Raw genomic sequence first — 22,290 nt, 5'->3', positions numbered from 1 at the left:
AACAACTAAGATCAGAGTACATGAGATCTCCAACAATACATTAGCTAATTATGAATATTATGCATCAGAGTAGAATGTGCGATCAATATGCTTATGAAAGTAAGTCCAGCATAAATCAGGGGCAGTGTAGGATTAAGTCAAACATAAGTGTGGGATTGCACAGCAATTTAGGATGATTTAGTTGCAGGTGGGACAAGCATAGAAAATAGCCACAAGCAGATGTTATCTTGACAGAAATGCTACTGCTTCTGTTTTAACTGACAACTACACTTGTCTCTGTGTACAATTGCCTGTTATTAGAGCCTTTCAGATGAGTAGGCCTATGGGCAATTTCCTATAAAAAAAAAAACAGTTTCTTAGGGATGTATATCAGTAAAGGCATAAATATACCTCAAAACCGTGCGTTTGTGATTGGATATGTGACCCTGTCAGAGTTCATCTTGGTCCATGTGCTTACGTCAGCCAGGTTAGGAAATCCTACCTGTCCTTGACACCTGATTAGTGACTCAGTGAGTCTCACCAGCTGTTCCTGGGTCGGTTCAGCTCTTAGAGCCTACAGGATGCCCAGACAGTAACCCATCCTAATTGGCCGAGTTAAAGATGACATAGTAGCAGAGCTGAGAGACCACAGCACAAGGAAAAGCAGGTGTTCAATTTGTACATTATCAATAAGCCAAAGACTGTGGCTATACACTAGTCTGCCATTATAGTATTACTTTGCTAATGGATTAAAATAAATTAAGGATTTCTCATATACAGTACATGCTTCACTAATGAAACACTGCATAGAGGCCATCTGCCTCCAAAGTAAATTGTCAATGACTAGCTAGATTCATCATGTTAAAATTCACTGCCAATCTGCTGTCATAATGATAAGCCAGGTGGTGAGAAAACATATTTGTTAACACTTGACTTAAAGCTATGTGGATGAGAGATAGTTAACAGGCCAACTGATTTGGCCAAAATAGTTTAACGTTTTGCCCCCGATGTGTGCATATTTAGTCGATCCACATTACAGTTGACATCATGCACTCCAATTGGAGGTAGAAATCCCCATTTCCAGGAGTCTACACGCACACACTATGGACTACGCGCTAAAGTACATAAAACCTAAAAGGCCAATTTATTGAAGATGGCTAGTCATGGGAAAAAAGACAAAGTTAACTTTTTTTTACAATCAATGTATTATTTATTTTGTTATTCCTAATCTAAAACAAATTCTCATCCTTTAAAAAAAAATATTGTACACGTCAAGTGAACCACGTCAAGTGCCAGTTCTTTAAGAAAACCAGACTTGCCAGCCCAACCAACAAGACAGTACAGTTCTAATACTGGCCAATCTCTTCCATCCTCCGATGGGGCAGCACAGTGCGGTAAAGAGAGGTACCCTTGGCCTGGATGAAGGTCAGGACCATCTCCTTTTTTGTGACTTCCGCATGGACAAAGCCACCAAGTGTGGAGGCCTGGCCAGTGAAGAACTTCACAGTATCTTTGGGAACATGGTGCCAGTGACGGACATCAGGATCCAAGAAGTTTCCAGCACCGCTCACGATGTATCCCACACCAGCTTCTTTGATGTACTAAACAAAGACAACTCGAGTCAGCATGGAGGCATAGCCTATAAACTTACATAGTAAAAGCCCAATTCATGCTTTAGTGTTGCTCACCGCAAATACATAATTTAAGCAATTTTTTTGCTTGAAGTCCAGTCATTTACGATGAGTGACAGCACTAAATTCACTCAATAATTAGGGAACCCACCTGCAGATTGTGGTCGTGACCACAGAGGTAGGCGGTAGCCTTGTACTTAACCAGCAAGGGACGTAGCTTCTGCAGCAGGCAGTCTGTGGGGCCATGCTCTGACACAGACCAGACTGGGTAGTGGCCTGCCAACAGCAGGAAGTCAGCCTTTGACTGGGCCATCCTCTCCTGCAACCAGATCAGCTGCCGGTTGGCATCCACGGCACGTAGTGGACCTCTGGGCTTCTCATCTTCATAGTCATCCGAGTTACCACAGAGCATAACTGTATCCAGCATGATTATGCTCAGGGTCCTGTCTACTTTTGGGATGCGGAAGTTCAGCTCATAATAGTAATAAGGGAAGCGCCTGTGAGAAGGAAAACAAACCTGAGGTTTTTAGTCACATTCAATTATGTAAATGTTTCTTATTGCAAAAGTAAAGAGCAAGGGACAGATCCAGGACACGCTGGACACTGGGAAAGTAACCAGTGGCAAGGTTCAAGAACGTGGATACACTTTGAACTTTGTGTACAGTCAAGCCCTGCTTTAGGAAAGTTGATAGAATAAATTAAATGTCAGGGTAAATGTTACTGCAAATAACAATCCTCACCATCTGTCAGACTTGTGGCTGTACTCCATCTGTGCTCTGACATTGCCTGCATGGTCATGATTTCCAGCAAGCACGTACCAGGGGATTTGCAGAGACTTTGCTGTATATACAGACTCAAAAGTGTCCTATGTTGAAAGACAAAAAAAATTTACTCACAATTAACACATGCCTTTTCTTGGAAGATTATCATATTTTTTCTCTTGGGGGGGGGGGGGGGGGGGGTACTTCTAACCTTGAACCTAGGAGAATCCACACTGTCCACTCCTGTGTAGTAGAAGTTGTCACCAAGGGCAAGAACAAAATCTGCACCCATCTGCTCTGCAACTCTACCCATTTCCAGGGCCGTGGCCTTCTCTACAGGGGTGATGTAAGGGGGAGTGGGCACTCCACCCCAGTCTCCTACTGCCAAGAACTTGATGGAGCTTCGGTTTCCTGTGTAGGGGAACAAAGAGCAAACATTTGGATCCTCTGAATTTCAGTGCAATTGTGTGCAAATTCTAATTCAGTTTGCAGGAAAGCATTACTCACTAGAATTTTCTTCCAGGTCCTGAAAGGCAGTTGGATAACAGTAAACCACAGAAATGATGGCAGATAGTGTGGTTAACAGGGTGAGTGCCATCTGTAACAACAAAAACACACATTAATTCAGTCAAAGGAATACACTATAAGGCAGTGCTGCACAAAACCTTCCAATAAATAAGAAAACATGTAACTATCAAAACCTTAACACACCATAACCTGTAGGTTTTCCCCTTATACCTGGCAGAAGCACAAGCCCTTGCTTTAAATTCTGACAAATCCCAGATGGAGGTAATCAAGCCTAATCAAAGCAGCTGCAAACCTGGGCACAGACATCAGTCCCTACATGTCACCTCTCAATCATCAGTCACAGTTGCATTTGAAGAGTGCTGGTCTAATGCACACTTCAAATCAGACATGCATTCAGTGAACGACTATACAGCTCATGAAAGCCAAAAGTAGAACCAGCATAACAGCTGAAAATTGAGAGTTAAGTGAGACAGCAGACAACTAAATCAGAAGCATGAATAGTTAGAGAGAGATAATGTCTTTGTTTGAGGTAACATAACACACTCACTGTTGATAATGCTGAGTGCAAGTGGTGAGGTGTCCTCGGGATGCCTGGAGGTCTCCACCGCCTCTCCAACTGTCTTGCTTTTATCAGCTGTCCCAGGAGACGAAACCAGTCCCGGGCGGGCCAGTCCCAGGCCACGCCAGTGGTGCATGATCATTGCTCACACCCTGATTCACTCTGGGCACAATAGGGTCATCTACATGTGACCTACAGTGGTTATAATAGTTAGTGTCGACACTCAACTTTTTCCACCTTAGTGTTAATCAGTGCTTATTGTCCTTCTTTATTTCCATGGCGCCTAGTCCTTTTCTTTATTTTGGTGGTTATGTATGTATGCTAATGCTATTTTATTTTAATGAGTCGATATGTGTGATATAAATATGCAAGACACTTAAATTAACAATTTAAGGTTAAATTAACACTCTGGATGTTACTGTTTAGGGTGGCCTTATTATGAGGTTTTGAAATTTGTGCTGAAAACCTCCTCAAAGCAGTATGATTCCATGCCATGTTATCTACCAATGTTAGATCTGCCTGTTAGTTTTGTCTTTTCCGCAAAATCTAAATAAGTTGACATTCCAAGTAACCATTCCTTAAAAATGTGAAAGCTCAACTCAGTTCAATCTCAAATCTTGAATCTCCTTTTAAATAAAGGTCCATTAGTCAACCATTAGAAGACCTATCTGATGTATTCTTTGACCAGTTAAATTGCCAACATGGTTTAATAGCTTTATATAGTATTGTATAAACCATAGCACATTGTGAACATTCAAGATACACTAAACTAAGTTTCTCAACATGATCATGCATATTCAAGATGTAACATTGTTTTCTAAAAAGCAATTCGGAAACTCACATGAGTTTTTATTTTATTTCTAGTCATAGGCAGATATCCCACACACAGGTGTAGTGAACCACACTTTTGTGCTTAGCACTTTGTAAATAAATCCCTTTATTGCATGACGGAGTAGTATATATTTCTGTCCACGTGCAGGACATTCCCATTAATCTATCATTTGTCCTGCACACCCAACATACATTTTGGTTAGCCTTTTTGCCAAGAGTACCATCACTTCCACTTGCTTTGTTGCATAACCACAACGCTGTCCATAAATGACAGTAGTGTGCTGACTGACCAATCCATAAAGCATACTGATGCATGCATTCTAGGCTGGCTAGCGAGATGTCTGAGCACCTCACATGGACAACAGGAGCCCCACAAATGGAGGGACAGCGAGTGCAGAAATGGGTACAGTCCTGTGCGGTGATGTGAAGTGCTCCCATAACTGGTACAGTCCTGTGCGGTGATGTGAAGTGCTCCCATAACATTGATGTGAGGAATCTGCATGGTATTTTTAAGGCACGCTCAAGGTACCAGTAAGGTCAAAGGCACTGGAAACCCACAGACATAATGGGAAAAGTACTCAAATGTTTTACTTAAGTAAAAGTATCAATACTACCATATAGAAATACTGTTACAAGTAGGAAGTCCGCAATTCAAAATGTAATTGAGTAAAAGTACAAAAGTATTGGTATCAAAATGTACTTAAAGTACAAAAAGAAGAAAGTACTCATTATTACTAAAGGTTACAAATAATAGTGGAGTAAAAGTACAATGTTTGCCTCTGAGATGTAGTGGAGTAGAAGTAAAAGCATAGAAAATTGGAAATACTCCAGTAAAGTAAAAAATACCTAAACATTTTACTTGAGTAAATGTACTTAGTTACTTTACACCACTGCTTTTGACAACATTTATTTAATTCATTTGTCCTCAGTGTTTTCTCCCCGCTCATATAAATCTTCTTTAATAAAGATATATCATTTTGATGCATTATTAAATGCAACTGACCACTTAACTATCTCACTACATATGTACAACTTTGCACTTCTAAATGTTGTGTCACAAATAGACAAGGAAACAAAATTAAAGTATTTTATTACTATAAAGACGAGATTAGAGCATTTTAGAACTACAGCAAAGGGAACTCATAACCGCAACATATAAATGTTCACCACATATACGATACTTGGACTAGTACAGTCGATTAGAAAACAAAAATATATAATAAAGTACAACAATCATGACAAGAGATGTTAGAGAACACAATAACACACCACCAGATATGACCTTTACGTTCACATCAAGCTGGAAAGGATGAGGATAGGGGCCAGTTAAGAAAAGAGTGAGCCTAGGAACCAAAGCCTCATTCCCACTGGCATGTAAAGCCAGTAATCAACTGGAGATTTTACATTTTGGCGTCTTTTGAGAACAGCCGCTGGTCAGGTCGTGTGCACATTTGGAGTGGGTGGAGGAGAGAGAGCATGGGAGACACGGTCTGTGTGTGGGTGACAGCAAGGCTGCCTGCGACAGGAGCAAAATCATTGTTCTATGAACAAACTGCTTCATAGGAAAACAATTGCCGTAATTAAGATATATTTTACTACAATGCGAGTTGGTATTTCCTTGGTGTTATACAAGTAACATAACATCTTTAAGGAATACCTCAATGTGTTGTGTTCGTAGAGAGTGGGCATGCAAGAGACAGAGGCGACTAGAGCATAGTTAAATCAGTTGGTGTGCAAACCTGCAGATGAATACTATCGTTTTTCTTCATATTTGTCATCTCAAAATGCCTAGTCTCGCATGCTTTAGACACCTCTCACACAAGCATTACGTACTGTACCTGCTACATTCATCTAATGCGGGAACAGTTACCATACAGCACTTCTCCATAAAGGAGGGCAAGGTGGGAATGACTCTCCACTGTCTATGCCAGCTGTTGTTTTTATCCAGCAATGTTATGGCAATCCCAGTGGGAAAGGGACTGATATCACAGCTTCTGTAACATTCACAATTTGTTTTTTTTTACTTAAAAAAAATAAAGTTAACTGGCAAGTAAATTAACATAAAAACGAAAATAACCACACAGTGTCATGATGAGAGAGTGGTAACAAAAAGGGAACGCGAGTCCTCTAACAGAATTGAAAATATACCATTTCTTCTCGTTTGGAACACTGCAGCCAAGGCATCATCATCCTCATCAAGGATAGATCTAGCCTTCAAGAGTGCTGTGAAGCTACCTAGTTTCCGTAACCAGGGTATGCAGTCTGACTCTGATCCTGTCCACCATAGCCCTGGTACATGCTGCCATAGCCCTGCTGTTGCTGCTGCTGTTGCTGCTGCTGTTGCTGCTGCTGCGGCGGCTGCTGCGGCTGCTGCTGCGGCTGCTGCGGCGGCTGCTGCTGATTCCCCCACCCCGTCTGGTTATCCCAACCTGTGGACAGATCAATTAAATTAAGTTAACCCATTAAGACCTGAGGCGATTCTTAAAAATGTTTTCTAAATCCCAACAGTTTAAAAAAAACGCTCATAGCGCTCGGTGCCGCGCTATGAGCTTGTATATCTGTTATTTTTGAATAGCCAAAGAAATCTAAAGTGACCCAGATGCGTTCGAGGTATTAAAGGGTTAAGAAGGGTGGCATCACATTTTTCCACAGCATTAAAAGCCAGAAAGAAACTGAATGCAGATAGCTTTACCCACCAAGGCAAAAGATGATCTAACAAAAATCCAAATGCTCCTAGCTGTGCAGGAAATCTATTATATATGTCATTTACCTCTATGAATAGGTTAATTAAGGAATATTATATGGGTTTATATGCTGGGGTTTAGGATTCCAAGTTACTCACCATAGTTATACATTTGGCCCCCAGTTACTGAGCTGGGGTATGCCGTGCTGTACATGGAGTAGTCTGCTTGGTCCTGGGTACTACTTTGAACCGCAGGCTGGTTCGCGGTCAGAAGCTTCTTCTTCTCCTCACCATAGCCATAGCTGTATGGGCTTTGCTGGTCAATCGGAGGGGGCATTGACTGATAGTTAGTGGACACCTGCTGATAGTTGGTGGACACTGGAGCACTGGAGGTGGAGGTATCTGTGGCTGTGGCTGGGTTGGGTTGAGCAGAGTAAGAGGATTCGGGGTAGAAGGTGCCATAGCCAGAGGTGCCAGCTGCCTCTGAGGAGCTATCTGCCTGGGTTGTGGTGGTGGCGGCGGTGGCGGCCGCAGTTGAATTATTACTGTATTGTTTATCTGAAAGTGGTTGGGGAGAAAATAATGTTTTGTCACTGGTGTGTGTGCTTTATGTTTCTTTAGGTAGAATTTTCTCAAAAGTCATGTAGTATTCGACAAAATTCTTGCGATTCTGTGATTTTATGGAATATTCTGTTGAAACAATTAATTAAAATGGACATCTTGAAAATAAAACTTTAAATCAAAGTGCATTCTGCTCTTTATGTAACCAAAAGGTCATCCAAGTGTTTAGCTGAAATTATTTTACTTTGTGTGCAATAAAAGGAGTTTATGAGTCCTGGAATGCATGACGGTTGGAATCAGTTATACAGCACTTTGTCCAACATTGGTCGTTTTTAACCACTAAAACCTTATAGTTGAGCAGATTCCCCCTGGGCTAAATACCAGTTCTACACTATATATCTTTGCTGAGAATAGCTGAGCAGTAGATGTGCTATTTTCACAGAATGTTAGAATACAGACACTAAGGTTCAAGTGTTAACTTGACATTACTAGATGTTCCCAAGAAATATGATTCCTGAGTGGAAATAGCATGGTGATTTTTTAATATGCATTTTCTGGTTTAGAAAGGTTACAATAATGATACCCATAGATTTAAATACATGGAGAAATTAAATTCCCTTTAACTCGGAGAGTCATCACTCTGCTCAACTTGAGTGAGTTTGTACACATACGTAGTAACGATCATAATAATTATGGGGGAAGGACACTTACGATATCCAGTGCCAGCCATGCTCCCATAATTGTAGTCGGCTGTTAAAACAAAGCATAAAAACAATCAAATTATAAATCTCATGTTCATCAAGCAGTTACTGTAACCCTATGTTTAGAAGTTCAATTTCTAACCCATTTAATATCAAACTCGGCCAGTGAGAGCCAACTAACTTAATTTGTTCAAAAATGAGCTGGTAGATCTGCAATTTTTCAATTTAAAGAATAATTCCACTCATAATGACATGCCAAAATAGGAACGCCAAGGTGAAAGAGGTTCAAGACAAGTTTCTTACTCTTGTTATAATTACCGGTACTTGCTCCGACAAATGGCTTGCCTCGACCTCTGCCCCGACCCCGGCCTCGACCCCAAGTGTTGGACCCAGGGTCTGAAGGAATGCCACGGATAGTACCAAATCCTGGGATGTGCTGTTGAGCAGAGGAGGTTTACAATAGACTGTCTACAGGCAGAGGATGCGTTTGTGGGTGTGCAGTATATGGACAAATATGATATGTTGGGAAATATCTGCAGCAGCTTGCATTACTGAATGAATGTGGGTTCATGTTTGCTTGTGCATGGATGCCAGGTAAAACCTGGATCAATTACCATGTCAGTGTAGGTGACCTTCTTCCTAAATGGGTCTCTGAAGCTGGAAGGTCCACTCTGGCTGTGAGGAAAGAGCTTCTCCAGAGCAGCTAATGCAGCAAATGCCTTTGCCTCTTTCTTATTAGAGCCTCTGCCCTTGAACTTGACGCCATCTACCTCAACCTGAGAAAATTGAGGGGAAAAACTATTTTTTCAGTTTTTGTAAGTGGGACTGGTAAAAAAAGAGTCCTTAACTCTTTGCCTGCCACCGGCGAGATTTCTCGTCATTCTGCTAAGGCTCACCCTGCCATCGACAAGAAAGACGAGATTTTGTGTTTTCAGTGGTTTTCCACCAGATGGCGCTGTTATCAACCGTATGAATGATGCTTTCACTGCCTGATGACGACAAAACCGGAATTGACGTAATTAAAAAAAATTAAAGCTCATTTACTTCCTATTTATTTCCTATGGGGAAATCGCTATATCTCCGTTCCTCTTCCTTTATGTCAAAAACAAGCTGCATTCAAACGGCCGCAGCTGTGCAATGGATTATCCCGTCCGGATAAAAGATTTTCCCCTCTACTACCCCGTGCATGTAATGAGGCGATGTCTGTGAGGACGGAGGTCACGGAGAATATTGCATGATTTTTCAAAGGTACAGTACAATCGCTCTTTTTCGCTGGCAGCAGTGGCACACTGTTACACTATTACTCTGGCAGTTAAAGAGTTAACATTCAATCTACACTGTATATCAGTGTACATGTCAAAATGTATAAATAAAGAGAAGAAAAAAAGTATACGGTATGCACCTGACAAAAATGACATGGGGGTTTTGCAACAAAGTGTGGTATAACCTGAAACTAAAGGATTGGAGTCAAGTGTTGTGCCAGATAGTGACCCACCTCCATGATGAAGCACTTTTCATGGGAGCCACCTGTCTCTGCAGAAAGCTCATACTTAAGGCTGCGGCGTTTCTCATTGAGTTCCATCACAGGGTTCTTCCCATGCTTAGTCAAGATAGGACCTTGGGTACTCTGTAGGAAGTAGGCAAATTATTTGTATGGGGAACAAATGTGGATTAACCAAAAACAAAAAACAATAAAATAAGAGGAAACTAGTATAGATCCCTGGGGGACTCTAGTTAACGAGGTATAGGGTTGAAGTGGTTAAAATGTGGATTAAAAGACTGAAGTTGGTAATTACATCATCTGATGTAGTAGAGCCTGCCCCAGGTGCATCTGTTGCCCCGCCTTCCTCGGCCCCATCACCGGACTCCGATTTGGAATCTGACCCAGTAGGTAAGCCTAGTTCCTGCAAGACCTGTCAAAGACGGGAAGAGAAACTCATGGGTGAGTGATTTAACACATTAACTGCCAAGACCGTAGTCCTACGGGCCGTTAAATCCAACTGTTAAGCGCCGAGACCGTAGCCCTACGGATTTTAACAAGATCTATGGCGACATGAAAAAAACAAAAAAACAACAAAAACACCTTGGCACTGGTGAGTACATTATGAGATTAGCCCTTGGCAGTGGATGTGTTAAGGAAGGTTGAAATGGTTTGCAGTCACACATCCTACCTTCAACCTGCCCTGTTAGACTCATCCTTTTAATTAATGATAGATAAGGATAAAATAAGGATAAATAAGATCACACATTTAGTAAAAATAAAATATTGTTGCCCTCAGGTGGAAACAATGTTTTTATTTAGTCTGTCACAAGCTCCTGTTAATACTCGTCTTGGTTAAATATATTTATAGAACCCACAGACACAATGGTGAAAATCCTTGAGGCCTACAGTGTCTCTCCCAACCTACTCCAGGCAATAGAGACCATGTACGCAGGAACAAGCGCCAATGTGGTGACCCCAGATGGCAACAGTGAGGAGTTTGACATCCTGGTTGGGGTAATGCAAGGGGACACCCTAGGCCCCTTCCATTTCATCATAGTCCTGGATTATGCGCTCAGGATGGGCATCAGTGGACGAGAGCAGGATTTTGGCTTCACTAACACCAAAGAGGCTGAGACGACACCCCACAGTAGTCTTGATAGACCTGGACTATGCTCGACGACATCGGCCTGCTCTCCGACCACGTGGTTATCACCTATAACATCTCATCGGAACATCCACCTCTAACAACAACAGGAGGCACTGCTCTGAAGGAAGTCAAGGACTTCCAAGTACCTGGGCTCATGGGTCAACTCAACCGAGCAAGATCTTAAAGTGAGGAAGGCACTTGCATGGAGGGCCCTGAACGGCATGAACAGAGTATGGAACTCCAACCTCCCCCGACAAATCAAACTGAGCTTCTTCTATGCAACGGTAGAGTCTGTTCTCCTCTATGGCAGTGATTGCTGGACCCTCAAACCAACCCTGCAGAAGTCTCTAGACGGGTGCTACACCAGAATGTTGCGTGCAGTACTTAACATCAGCAAGAGTGCACATGTTACCAACAAGAATCTGTATGAGGGAATACCAAGGGTGAGCGAGAAAATAGCAGCCAGGAGAATGAGACTAGCAGGACACTGCCAAAGACATCAAGAGCTGCCAGCCAGCAAATTGGTGCTGTGGGAACCAACACAAGGACATCCCTCACTTACATGCATGGATGTACTCAAGAAAGATGCAGACCACGTACTCAAGAAACGAGCTGGCCAGATGTATGGAGTACCGGGATGACTGGTTACTACACACGTTCAACCTGGAGCCCCTATTTTGGGCACGTCATTATTAGGAGAAAATATTACAACTTTTTCAAGAATAGAAAAGGAACCAATCTACAAGTTGTTGTGAGCGGCTATTGTGGCAAAATGTGCAGGAGAGGTATGAAACCCTATTGGGCTTATACGAAGACCTCCACTAGAAAAAGAAAAACATTTAAAATCAGTTTTAACCTGTTAAAAAACTATGCAACATGAGGGCCTGTTATCGCTGTTTCAGCAAACCTCTGATGCAGTGGCTGGCACTACATCACAGAAGTACACAAAATGACATGCAGTACAATGTAGGCAACACTAGCTTTCAGTCTCACAGCCAACTCTGCAGAAACTGCATGAAATAAACTTGCCTTGGTGGCTACATTAAGTTTGGCAGCTCGCTTAGAAGGCCCTGTAGACTCATAGGTCTTCCCATTCAAATCCACAGCCATGGCGAAGACTGGTTCATGGACTGGTCCCGCCTGAGACAACAGTCTGTATTCGAGACCAGGTTTGTACTGGTTCAGACGCATCACGGCATTCATACCCAAGTCGTCTGACACTAAAGGAAGACAAGAGACAGAGAAAGGGAGCGGGGGGAGCAAAGTAAAAAATAAGAGTGTGAGACAGGTCAACTGGGAACGTGAAATTGATGATTTGACAAGAAAAGCCAGTATGTTATGACAAAAGGGATGTGATAGCTGCTACTAACCTGATTTCCTTTGAAAGCGGTGATGCTTCTGGAACTTGAGAAACTTTCTCTGCTTGCTGTTGAGTTGGCGGTCGTCTCCTCCCGTATCCACATCAGTGTACGGTCTCTTAGGTGGCTGACTAAATGGCACGGAGGGTGCGATCTGGGCTGCATAAAATAAAATAAAAGCTTTGAGAACAGATCCTATTACAAGAGCTTCAAGATCCCCAAAAAATCAAGACAAAGACTTCACTGTCAATAGTGGAGTTGGCTCAAGGCAAGAGGTTTGGATTATTATAGCATTATATCAGGCTACGCAGCCCGAACCTCTAGTATATTATAACTACCTGTGGCAGCTCTGGCATTGGGCCCAATCGATTTTCGCATCTTAGGAGGAGCAAAGTCCATTCCCAGAACTTTATACATCTGTCCAAATGCAGATAGCCTCAAGGCATGCTGAAATGAACATTAAAGTTAGGCAAAATTCTTAGGCTCCAACATGGTAAACTTGAGTTAGCCTCTCTTAGCAGCCTCCCCTTACCTGAGCACTCTGTGTTATGTCTTCACGTTGCTGCGGAGTCAGATGGCCAATGGCATCAGTCTTTTCTCTCTCACATGGGTCTTTAATTCCAGCACCGCCTATGCACAGGGGATGATGAATTAGACCAATACTGTTCATGTCAGTATCTTATGATTGACAACTGATGATTGAAAACTAACCTAACACATACCTTCGAAGAGGATTCCAGAAGCAACACATTCTAAAACCCTGCGGAAGGTTTCGCCTGCTTCCATTGGTCTTTCAGATGTCACAACGGCCTTCTCAACCAGCAGATCAAGAGGCTACAAATGCAATTACGGGGAATCAGAGAAAAGATAACATTTAACATATCCCAGGTAGGGGTGTGCCGATATATCGTCCCGCGATATATCGCGATACGTTTTCGTGACGATATGTATCGTTTTGCAGGAAAAGAAATATCGTTTTTTTTTATTTTTTTTATTTTAACAATAATAATAATCATCAGGCATGCAAACAGCCCCGAGGTGAAAAGGGTGACAACATGTTTTTTTTTTCGGGTCAGGTGTCACACTATTGCCCTATTTGGATTCAAAACGGCTATTGTAGCTGAAAAGCTACAGTACAAGTTTGCATGTCTGAATAATGCAAAAACAGAATTATTTGTTTGCATTTGCTTTTTTTCCTCCCCCATATATTTTCATAATAAAAAAGTGCGTATCGTATCGTATCGAAGTTGTGAGCCCAATATCGTATCGTATCGTTTCGTGAAATTAGTGTATCGGCACACCCCTAATCCCAGGTTCAGAACGGGAAAATAACCCTCTCACTGGCTGACAAAAGACTCAAAGGGCAACTAATGCTTAACACTTAATGTCACAAAGGACCTATAACTATCTATTCACTACAAAACAAATTCTGTTTTGTGTCTGCATAGGCAATTAGGCATGCAACTAAACAAATCAGATATTAACAGACTTACAGCAATACACCTACCTTGCGAACACAACTTAAAATTCACTGCCATTGTCAATACTTGTGCAGCAACAGTTTGCTTACCCATCCCGAGAGTGGAGCCCAGGTGGGAATACGGTTACATAAGTCCCTCAAGATTCGGATCACAATGACAGCAGCCTTCGAGTCGGTGAGTTTGGCCTGGAAGACAAGCAGGAGCCCCTTCAGTTAGGAGTGGTGAATTAACCGAAGTGTCCCCTAAATGTACTGATACTCATCTGTACATCTTAGGGGTCATAAAGCTGGACCCCAACTACAATGTTTATTCAGCTCTGTACAATTTAGCAATCACTGAAATACACAAATGTAATTAGCTAATATGTTTTCTTAGATAAATGTAATGAATATTGCCTGCCAGCTGTGTGTGAAGTAAAAACAAAGAAGAAAAAAAACCCCACTATGGTGGGTGTGGGTACAGTCTTCCTGAATGGCTTTGAAAAAGTCTAATGTTACTTAATCTTCTCTAATCTTAAAGCACAATTAAACTTTGGTAGATGTTTGGGTTGTGTAGTTACCATGCCATGATCTAACTCCAAATATTGATGAGATATCTTCAATAGTTGCTCCATAGATAAACAATTCATGATCCAAAATATGTTCCCCAGGTCTCAACGTTGTAGCACACAAATTAATGTGAACAAAGCCGATTCTGCCAAGGTACAAATGATACAACCTGACTCAGCACTTTTTCCTTCAGTTTCCTACAATGACTGATAAAGGTATGCACAATAATAAACAAGGATATTTCCCAAAACACTGAGTCAGGTTATGTAATGTTATACATAGGCATTGGGCAGAATCTCCTTTGTTTACGTGTGAATTATAACACATTGAGTGCCAAAAACGGTTATAGCCGTTTTTCATAATCCAAACGAGGAGTGCCAAAAACGATTATAACCGTTTTTGGAAACAAATATGAATTTTTTTTTTTTCTCCGATTGTACGAGACCCCTGTGTGTGTAATGAGGGGATCACTGTGAGGACGGTGATCACTGAAAATATTTTGTGACTACTTGAAAAAAGGTTCATAAATGGTTAAAAACAGCCAGGACACACTATCTTTTTTTTTTAAACCTCTGGCACTCAACTTAAAAGGTATGACTTTGAGACCAATTTCACCGTGCCAATATAAATCCATCAAGAGAATAGTTGAGAATATTGAATTCATCTTTTTTATTTACTACTACTAAAGATATCTTGCCAATATTTGGAGGTATATCATGGCAAGGCAGTTAGGCATTTCTCCCTGTTGAGAACATCTGGCGCAAAACCCAACCTAAACCTCTACCAAAATGTAATTATGCTGTAGTGGTGGTATGTGACTAGGTAGTTTACAAGTAGTTTAACAGAAGTTGAGACCAGTGTTAAGGGCCATTCACACCAAGCACTATAACCATTGTCTTGCTTATAGTTGTGGTGTTAACTCTGTCAGCCACATGAGTTAGAAGGACTTTAAATACTATATTGTTATAGTGCTTGTTGTGAACTCAAATGATGAAATGTGGGATATTTTAATAGATCTTCAGAGAGGATGGCAGTTATCAGGAATATTGCATTCACTGACAGCCAGAGACTCTGGAATACTACACTATCCCATTAATTACATGCTGCTGTCCACACCAATGATTTGGCTGAACGAATTGATACAAAACAGTGGTATGGATGAGCAGAACAATTGTCATTTGTAAATTGTAAAGACGGAATAGATCAGCAATAGTTGAGAGGGTAGAGTTTGTCCGTAAATGCAAGGAAAATGTTGGGGTGCACGAATTATCGGAGGTCCATATATTATCCTAAGATAAATGGGATAATTGAAATATCGTTCCGAAAGTGGAATTTCAACCAATCAGATATCCGATAACATGGCACCTTAGGGGCGTCTGACGCCTTTGATCTCATTTCATAGCTATGAAAAACAGTAAGATGATTATCTTTAGAAGGACTTGGCTTTTCTTACCCTCATTACACAAACTCTGGATTATAGTGTGAATTTGTTTTAAAATGCCAAAAAAGTGAAATTATCAGTAATCACCATTTGTATTTGCCACAACAAGCAGATCATTATCGGTTATCGGCCCAGAAATTCCATATCGGTGCATCCCTAAAAAAACTGAGATTATTGAGAGGACTCAACCTTATATGCAAGTAAGGACGGGGTTGCAAACCTGGAACCACTTGGCGTGGCGGAGAGACGCCAAGGCAGTTAGGCATTTCTGCCTGTCCAGAACATCCGGCGGATCGTTGTCTGTTTGCGTTTCTATTGACGAGGTGAGGTAAGAAGACAAGGTACAGTTTGACCAAGGGGGTTGGTTCTGTCTTGCAGCTGAGGGAGTAGCAGCTTTACCCAAAGTACCAACAACAGCAAGGAAAGGGGAGAAGGTGGGGAGTTCCAATAGGTATTATCTATGGCCCCCAATGTGCCTGCAAATCACTCATCACAGACTCAAGATACATTTTGCTGTGTGAGAAGGTGAGCGTTACATTTAAGGAGGTTCATTTATTTAAATATGGTTTAGTGTGGTGTTGTTATCCCAATGATGCTATGCTCTTTGTGTGCTACAATAACCTCCCCTTCCTTCAGCCGCTAGGCTTGGGTTTGCTGTTTAGCCCGCTTCTGAGACAGTGTGTCCAGTTGGTCAAAGGTCCAGCGTCCCTAAAAAACTTAACACACGAGAAGGCTTAGTGGTGGGGAAAGAAATAATGATTTGAAATAACAATCATTTGTAAATTAGCATTTGAAGAATATAGAAGTCCGCTCCACACTGCAGCAAAACTGATGGCTTCCCTGACATACATCTGGCTACGATCCAAGCAAAGGCTTAGACTTGGCCTCTTCAAACTTTTAAATAGCTTAACTGGCTTGATCGTCTTCTTCCTGATACAAGAAAGAGCTTACTCCAACTTCTGATGCTCAAACCAGTGCATACAATGTCACCAACACTCATACCGACTGACAGACAGACAGACAGACAGACACTTAATTAGACCCTGTGGTTGTTAATTTTTGATTAGATTTTAACTTGGGAGAACCAAACAGAATCTCCTCCTTGTCAGTCAGTTTTGCTGCAGTTAAAGCCATACGTACAACTTCTGCATAAAACACATGCACTGCGCGCTTTAACTTGGAACTCTTCAAAGCCTTCACTTTACACCTGAATACAATATATCAGGAACAAGGAAAGTCTCCTATGCTTCTGCCATTATCAACAAATACATTTATACAAAACATTAACGACTACAGAAGCATTGTACGCTGGTTACCGCCATCTTGTTAAAAAACACGACGCCAGAACTCTGGAGTGAGTGAAGAATCAACATTCATTGGTTGTTCACTGGATCACAGAATTGAAGTTTGTGCTCACAGAGCACATTCGCATTTCTGTGGTGCAGTACAGGGCCTGCTTTAGGAGGAAAACACACATGATTAAGCAGATCTGCAACACAGCCTGCCAGGCTGCAGGACATGGCTGGAGATAACTGGTGGTTGGTTGGAGACCGGGCCAAGATGCATACCTTCTGCACCTTCTGCACCTTCTGCACCTTCTGCACCTTCTCCACCTTCTCCACCTTCTCCACCTTCTCCCTGATTCTCAACATCCGTTCGGGCCAAAGGGGAAGTCAGGTGGATGGTGAGGGTCAGGGCTACATCCTTGGTGCTCTTAACGACAACAGCTGCGTCCTCTGGCTTCTCAATTATTTCATATTTGTCCTCTGTAACTACCTATTGAAGAATACATCAAATAATGAGTTAGTATGGTTACTGTGGATGTTGTTTTTTAATCTCTAAATACATAGCCATACCTATGCATAGATCTATTGTTTGAGGATAATAAAAAAGACATAAGTTACAAGACAAGACTGTGCAGATATTGATGCCAGAGTGAAATAACATTACCAATATACCTGTATCTGTGCACTGAGCATTTCAGCCACTCGTTTGAGAATAGCAGCAGTAGGCATGCTGGCACATAGGAGCACCAGCTCCAGGTCTGTGTCCCCCTTCAGCAGCAAGCCCTTGGCCACCAGGCCCACTCTCATCACCCCACGAAGAACTCGGGCTGGCAGTGGTGACTCAGCACTACAGACAGAATGAAAATGATTTAGCTTCTTTAAGAACCACCCCCCTAAAATGTACAGATATACTGTTGTTCTATTTACTTCCTGATGGTCTGGCTGTCCCACGCTGGTATGTTGCCCAATCAGAGGCTGACTTTAGGCATGCATAATATGCATGCGTGCTAGGTGGTTATACATCTCTTTGAAAAGGACGTGATTGCCGTGTCCCTGATGATGTACCCGAGTCACTTCCCACACCTGCTTTCAGAGGGCTGTCTTAAGGCCAATTTTGGGGGTACAAATCCATATGATGCTTTAGAAAAAAAGAGTGCCAAAAAACCACCAGGATTTTCATAGATAAGCTTAAAAAATATTACAAACTAAAAAAACTTGATTTTGGGTGGAGTGGGTCTCTAAGAAATCTGTTTTTTTTTACACAGCTTTGAGTGTATGGAGGCTGCCTTTTCTGTCTAATATTTTAAATAATAAAATCTGCAGAATAAATCACTTCTCTTCTTCACATTTGTGAAGTGGTTTGCTAACAGGCTGTGAGGCCGTTATCTCTGTCTTTCCAAATTGAGTGCTCGAACATCTTACTTTTCTTCTGCCTCGGAGGTTTCTTTCTCAGAGGTTTCTTCTGTATCGTCGAGCATGTCAGAGATGGTCTTGAGGGCACATTCCACATGGGAGATGACTGTTTGCACTGCCTCCAGCTCATCTGCGCCGGGGTACACCATTGAATGTTTGACCGCCAAGTGGCGGTCGTATGGTCGCAAGGGCGCACGGGGGACCTTTAAAGGGACACAGAAGGTGTGTAAGTAATGGTGATGAGGACGTTAAATGAAAAAAAAATTATAAGAAAATACAAGAGATGGATATTTAAGTCAAACAATAACATTTCCGCCAATTAGACCTACAATTGCTATTTGAAACGAGAGGTGGAATTTGTCAAAGTTGTATTATTTCAGTATCAATGCTACTTTTACTGTATATGTCCCAGTGGGATTAAAATAATATGTCTCAAACAAAAAGTATAAAAAGAAAAGAGAAGTATCTAACTGGAAAGCAGAACATATGAATGGCTTCAACTGTCTCAGGAGGTGAAAATGAGGAAACAAAGCAATGAATGAAACAACCGGAAAAAAACTGCAATTACCGTAATTAAAGGGAGAACTAAAGTGTTAACCTGTTCAGTCTCCTCCTCTTCAATGGCAGCAACGAAGTGATGGTAGTTCCTCAGCTCCTCCTCATAGCATAGACAGTCATACCAGTAACGTAGATCCTCATATCTAAAGAAGATTATGAATTGAGAATAGTTAATGACAGTAGCTCTAATTACAGCCAAAATACAATGTTTTCCTACACTGTTTGTCCCGAGGAGTTTTTAAATGTAATAATGTCATGGGAACTAGTTGGGAATTTGGGGTTGATGTATACCAACACATATAGAATGGATTGGAACACAGTCTACTTTTAATAATATATCTCCAACTACAGGTACTAGTTAAAGTGAGCAGTGGATATTCAGCCGTCAGACGGCATTGGTAAAGGAAAAGCTGCAAGGCCCCCCCCTTGGCCGCTTTCAGGTGTGAAGACCTAAAGGGCACTTTTTTCTAGTTTGAATAATCTCTGACCCCATGTTTATCCACGTTTATCCATATTAACCCATTAAGATCGGGAAAGCATCTGTGTCATTTTACATTTTAGCAGCTATATATATATATATATATATATATATATATATATATATATATATATATATATATATATATATATATATATATATAGAGAGAGAGAGAGAGAGAGAGAGAGAGAGAGAGAGTATTAGTAACATGCGTTTTTCGGGTTTAGAACAGTGGTTCTCAATAATAGCAGATATACAAGCTCACAGCTTGTACATCTGCAATTATTTTACATTTTTTTTAAATCTTGAAAGTGTGATTTTTTCTAAAAACAAATCTAATCACAAAACATTTTCAGCTGGGGGGGTTGGCAGCCAAATACGTATCATGTTTGGGGTCTTTGGCACAAAATAGTTGGAGAACTACTGATTTAGAGGGCATTTGCATAAGTCATATTCTATGTGTAAATATACAGTTATTGGCAAAATAATACATTCTGACAATATACTATAATAGCCATGTAGCTGGTAGTTGCTGTCAACGTGAATGTTGATTGGTTGCATTAGTAAATCCTTTATTATTCGTTATGGTGTACCTATCAAAGTCATGTGGAAGGAGACGGTGCCCGTCTTGTATCAGGCTGTCCCAGTACAAGAGCTCCTCATATGCTTGCCGCTCATCCCAGATATGAATCGGTGGTGCTCCCCCTCGATCCATGACTCTCTAAAATCTCTGGACTGGAAACTCCAACCTAGAAACAAATCAAAATCACACAATACAAAATTAACCATTTTATTGTATTATTATTTGATTGAATACTTTAACAGTTTGCAAAAAAAGCACACAGGTACATACAAAAGGATGCTGAAAGCATTCAATCCTAGAAAGAACTATGGCTTGTTTCCATTGGGGTCCTGTGTATTCAATTAATAATTCAATGAATTCTGCAAAATGTCTGCTTTAGTTTTCTTTCTTGGGGGGAATTACATATTACAACAATTAGATTTGTCATTTTATTTAAAAAAGTCTTATGCCTATAATAATGACATGGCCAAAATAACGACTACAGTGTGGAGGATTGATCGTCTAGTCAGTAAGAATACTCTGAAGATTCTTGCAGGGGCCCTCATTCAAGGTCATTATGATTATGCATGCACTTCATGGTATCACAACACCTCCAAGGCCTTAAAAACAAGGCTCCAAACATCCCAAAACAAACTTGTAAGGCTACTTCTTGGCCTCAATCACAAAACCCATCTAACCCCTGCTCATTTTGCTAGGATAGATGGCTTAGGGTTGAGGACAGAGTACAGCAACTTGCTATGGGCCTGGTCTTCAAGATACACCACAACATTGGGATCCCCCTGTATTTGTCAAAATACTTCCAAAATGTTAATGAAGTCCATGATCATAACACCAGAGGCAGCTCCACAAATCATGTTCAACCCAGATTTGGCTCAACTAAGGGAATGAACTCGTTCTCATGCTATTCATCAAAAATGTGGAATGCCCTACCAAAAGGAGTAAAGGAGTGTAAAACCCTACTCACTTTCAAAACTGCCCTAAAGACACACCTTCAGGAGGCTGCAATTCGAAAATGGCCCCTGTCTAAGTCTTAACCTACCCCCCCCCCTTTTTTCATTTTCTTCTTTTGTATATATTTTTTTCACTCTTCATACCAGTAACCTGTAAGCTGATTGTATGACATTCTGTATAGTAGTGTGTATATCTGTCTGTCTCTTATATGTCATCATGATTTGTGTGCATGGGGTTCTCATCTTAAACAAGCTCAGTGCTTAATAAGTCTTCCAGTTTAGTAGACCTTGTATTGTGAATTTGTACTTCCATGTACTGTTATTCTCATGTCTTACTAAATAAAAGTACATCAATCAATCAATCAAACTGGTTATTGGCACAAGTAGCACAGGTCCCAAGTGTCCAACAGGTCCATAACAAAGACACACACACGTAATGGCAAAAGGTGCTAAAACCAAAACACACATCCATCTTATAATTGAATTTTTTTATATGAACGTCATTCTTTTACTAGGAGCTAAAAACACAACGTCTTTCCGTTTAACGGATTCGCACTACACTACTTTCTATTGAAAAAAAGGCAGCTGGGCCGTTATAATCTATGTAAAACACTGTGTGTGTATATATAATGTATATATATTTCTATTTATGTTGTTATTTATGCATTCATGTAATGTAATATTCTAGCTAGCTAACTCATTTAAGATGCTGGGACTAGCTATAACAGGGTAGCTACTAGTTATAGCTAAGCTAGCTGTCTAGCTAAAGTCACACTGATAGGTTAATGCGTGCAGGAACACCGACGATAATGCGTCACATAGTATTATTATATGCATGGTACATTGGATGCAGACTGAACGTCTCATATATACACGTACATACGTACATGTGAACAAATATAAACAACTCATACCTTTCACTGACGCTGTAATTAAAAGCTCGCTTGAAGCTAAGCTACAGTGTTGCCAGGTTTCGCCAGAGAAACAAGCAATCAGGTCTATGTAAACAAGCCCAAATGAAGCAACTAGACTAGTGCGATCGATCAAGAGCAGTTTATTGGCTTTTTGAAAATAGCAGATCTACAAGCTCACAACGCGTCGCGATGCGTTCGCATTGTGAGCTTGTAGATCTGCTATTTTCAAAAACTCTTGAAAAAACTTTTTTCTTCAAAAACTGTGGAATATTTGGAATATGTTTTTAAAACATTCTAACAACACAAATGCTCCCCTGGCAGTTTTTGTTTTTTTTATATTTGAGAACCACTGGTTTAAATATGAATTGCAAAAAAAAAAGAGCAACTTTACAGAAAAAGAAGCCCAAAGTCGCTTA

The 22,290-nt window shown here is 41.0% G+C and overlaps 2 protein-coding genes across 6 annotated transcripts; both read right to left on the bottom strand.

The window, feature by feature from the left end:
• Window positions 1–1,165: 1,165 nt before the first annotated feature.
• Window positions 1,166–3,516, bottom strand: acp5a (acid phosphatase 5a, tartrate resistant). The gene is made up of 6 exons (XM_080450906.1): window positions 3,447–3,516; window positions 2,879–2,969; window positions 2,583–2,782; window positions 2,351–2,475; window positions 1,762–2,107; window positions 1,166–1,580 (listed from the first exon to the last, which is right to left on the bottom strand). The coding sequence occupies exons 2-6, from the start codon at window positions 2,967–2,969 to the stop codon at window positions 1,326–1,328; spliced, it is 1,017 nt and encodes a 338-aa protein (XP_080307032.1). The 5' UTR covers window positions 3,447–3,516; the 3' UTR covers window positions 1,166–1,325.
• Window positions 3,517–5,362: 1,846 nt separating this feature from the next.
• On the bottom strand, window positions 5,363–21,929 carry LOC308097410 (interleukin enhancer-binding factor 3-like). Of its 5 annotated transcripts, none has more exons than XM_080445166.1 (20): window positions 21,875–21,929; window positions 20,021–20,176; window positions 18,990–19,092; window positions 18,401–18,594; window positions 17,651–17,825; window positions 17,261–17,468; window positions 15,913–16,004; window positions 13,793–13,888; window positions 12,945–13,056; window positions 12,755–12,852; window positions 12,561–12,669; window positions 12,235–12,381; window positions 11,894–12,084; window positions 10,031–10,147; window positions 9,730–9,861; window positions 8,849–9,010; window positions 8,538–8,670; window positions 8,245–8,283; window positions 7,132–7,530; window positions 5,363–6,718 (listed from the first exon to the last, which is right to left on the bottom strand). In XM_080445166.1, the coding sequence occupies exons 2-20, from the start codon at window positions 20,140–20,142 to the stop codon at window positions 6,525–6,527; spliced, it is 2,823 nt and encodes a 940-aa protein (XP_080301292.1). In that variant the 5' UTR covers window positions 20,143–20,176; window positions 21,875–21,929; the 3' UTR covers window positions 5,363–6,524. The 5 variants fall into 5 exon arrangements, with proteins under 5 accessions (XP_080301292.1, XP_080301293.1, XP_080301294.1 ...); XM_080445167.1 differs by having other exon boundaries at window positions 8,553–8,670; XM_080445168.1 differs by having other exon boundaries at window positions 17,297–17,468.
• Between the last annotated feature and the right edge of the window lie 361 nt (window positions 21,930–22,290).

This window comes from Gymnoscopelus braueri, assembly GCF_963280865.1.
Source record: "Gymnoscopelus braueri genome assembly, chromosome: 2".
Lineage (NCBI taxonomy): Eukaryota > Metazoa > Chordata > Actinopteri > Myctophiformes > Myctophidae > Gymnoscopelus > Gymnoscopelus braueri.
This window is presented reverse-complemented; position numbering and strand designations above follow the sequence as displayed.

What these genes read in the sequence shown, in the direction of transcription:
- acp5a (XM_080450906.1), bottom strand. Translation starts at nt 2,969, where the DNA reads ATGGCACTCACCCTGTTAACCACACTATCTGCCATCATTTCTGTGGTT. An exon ending in GGACCTGGAAGAAAATTCTA is followed by an intron (nt 2,783 to 2,878) that starts GTGAGTAATGCT and finishes TCCCCTACACAG; the next exon opens with GAAACCGAAGCTCCATCAAG. An exon ending in GTCACGACCACAATCTGCAG is followed by an intron (nt 1,581 to 1,761) that starts GTGGGTTCCCTA and finishes GTCTTTGTTTAG; the next exon opens with TACATCAAAGAAGCTGGTGT.
- LOC308097410 (XM_080445166.1), bottom strand. Translation starts at nt 20,142, where the DNA reads ATGGATCGAGGGGGAGCACCACCGATTCATATCTGGGATGAGCGGCAA. An exon ending in GGGCTCCACTCTCGGGATGG is followed by an intron (nt 13,057 to 13,792) that starts GTAAGCAAACTG and finishes TTGCATTTGTAG; the next exon opens with CCTCTTGATCTGCTGGTTGA. An exon ending in TTCTGGAATCCTCTTCGAAG is followed by an intron (nt 12,853 to 12,944) that starts GTATGTGTTAGG and finishes CCCTGTGCATAG; the next exon opens with GCGGTGCTGGAATTAAAGAC.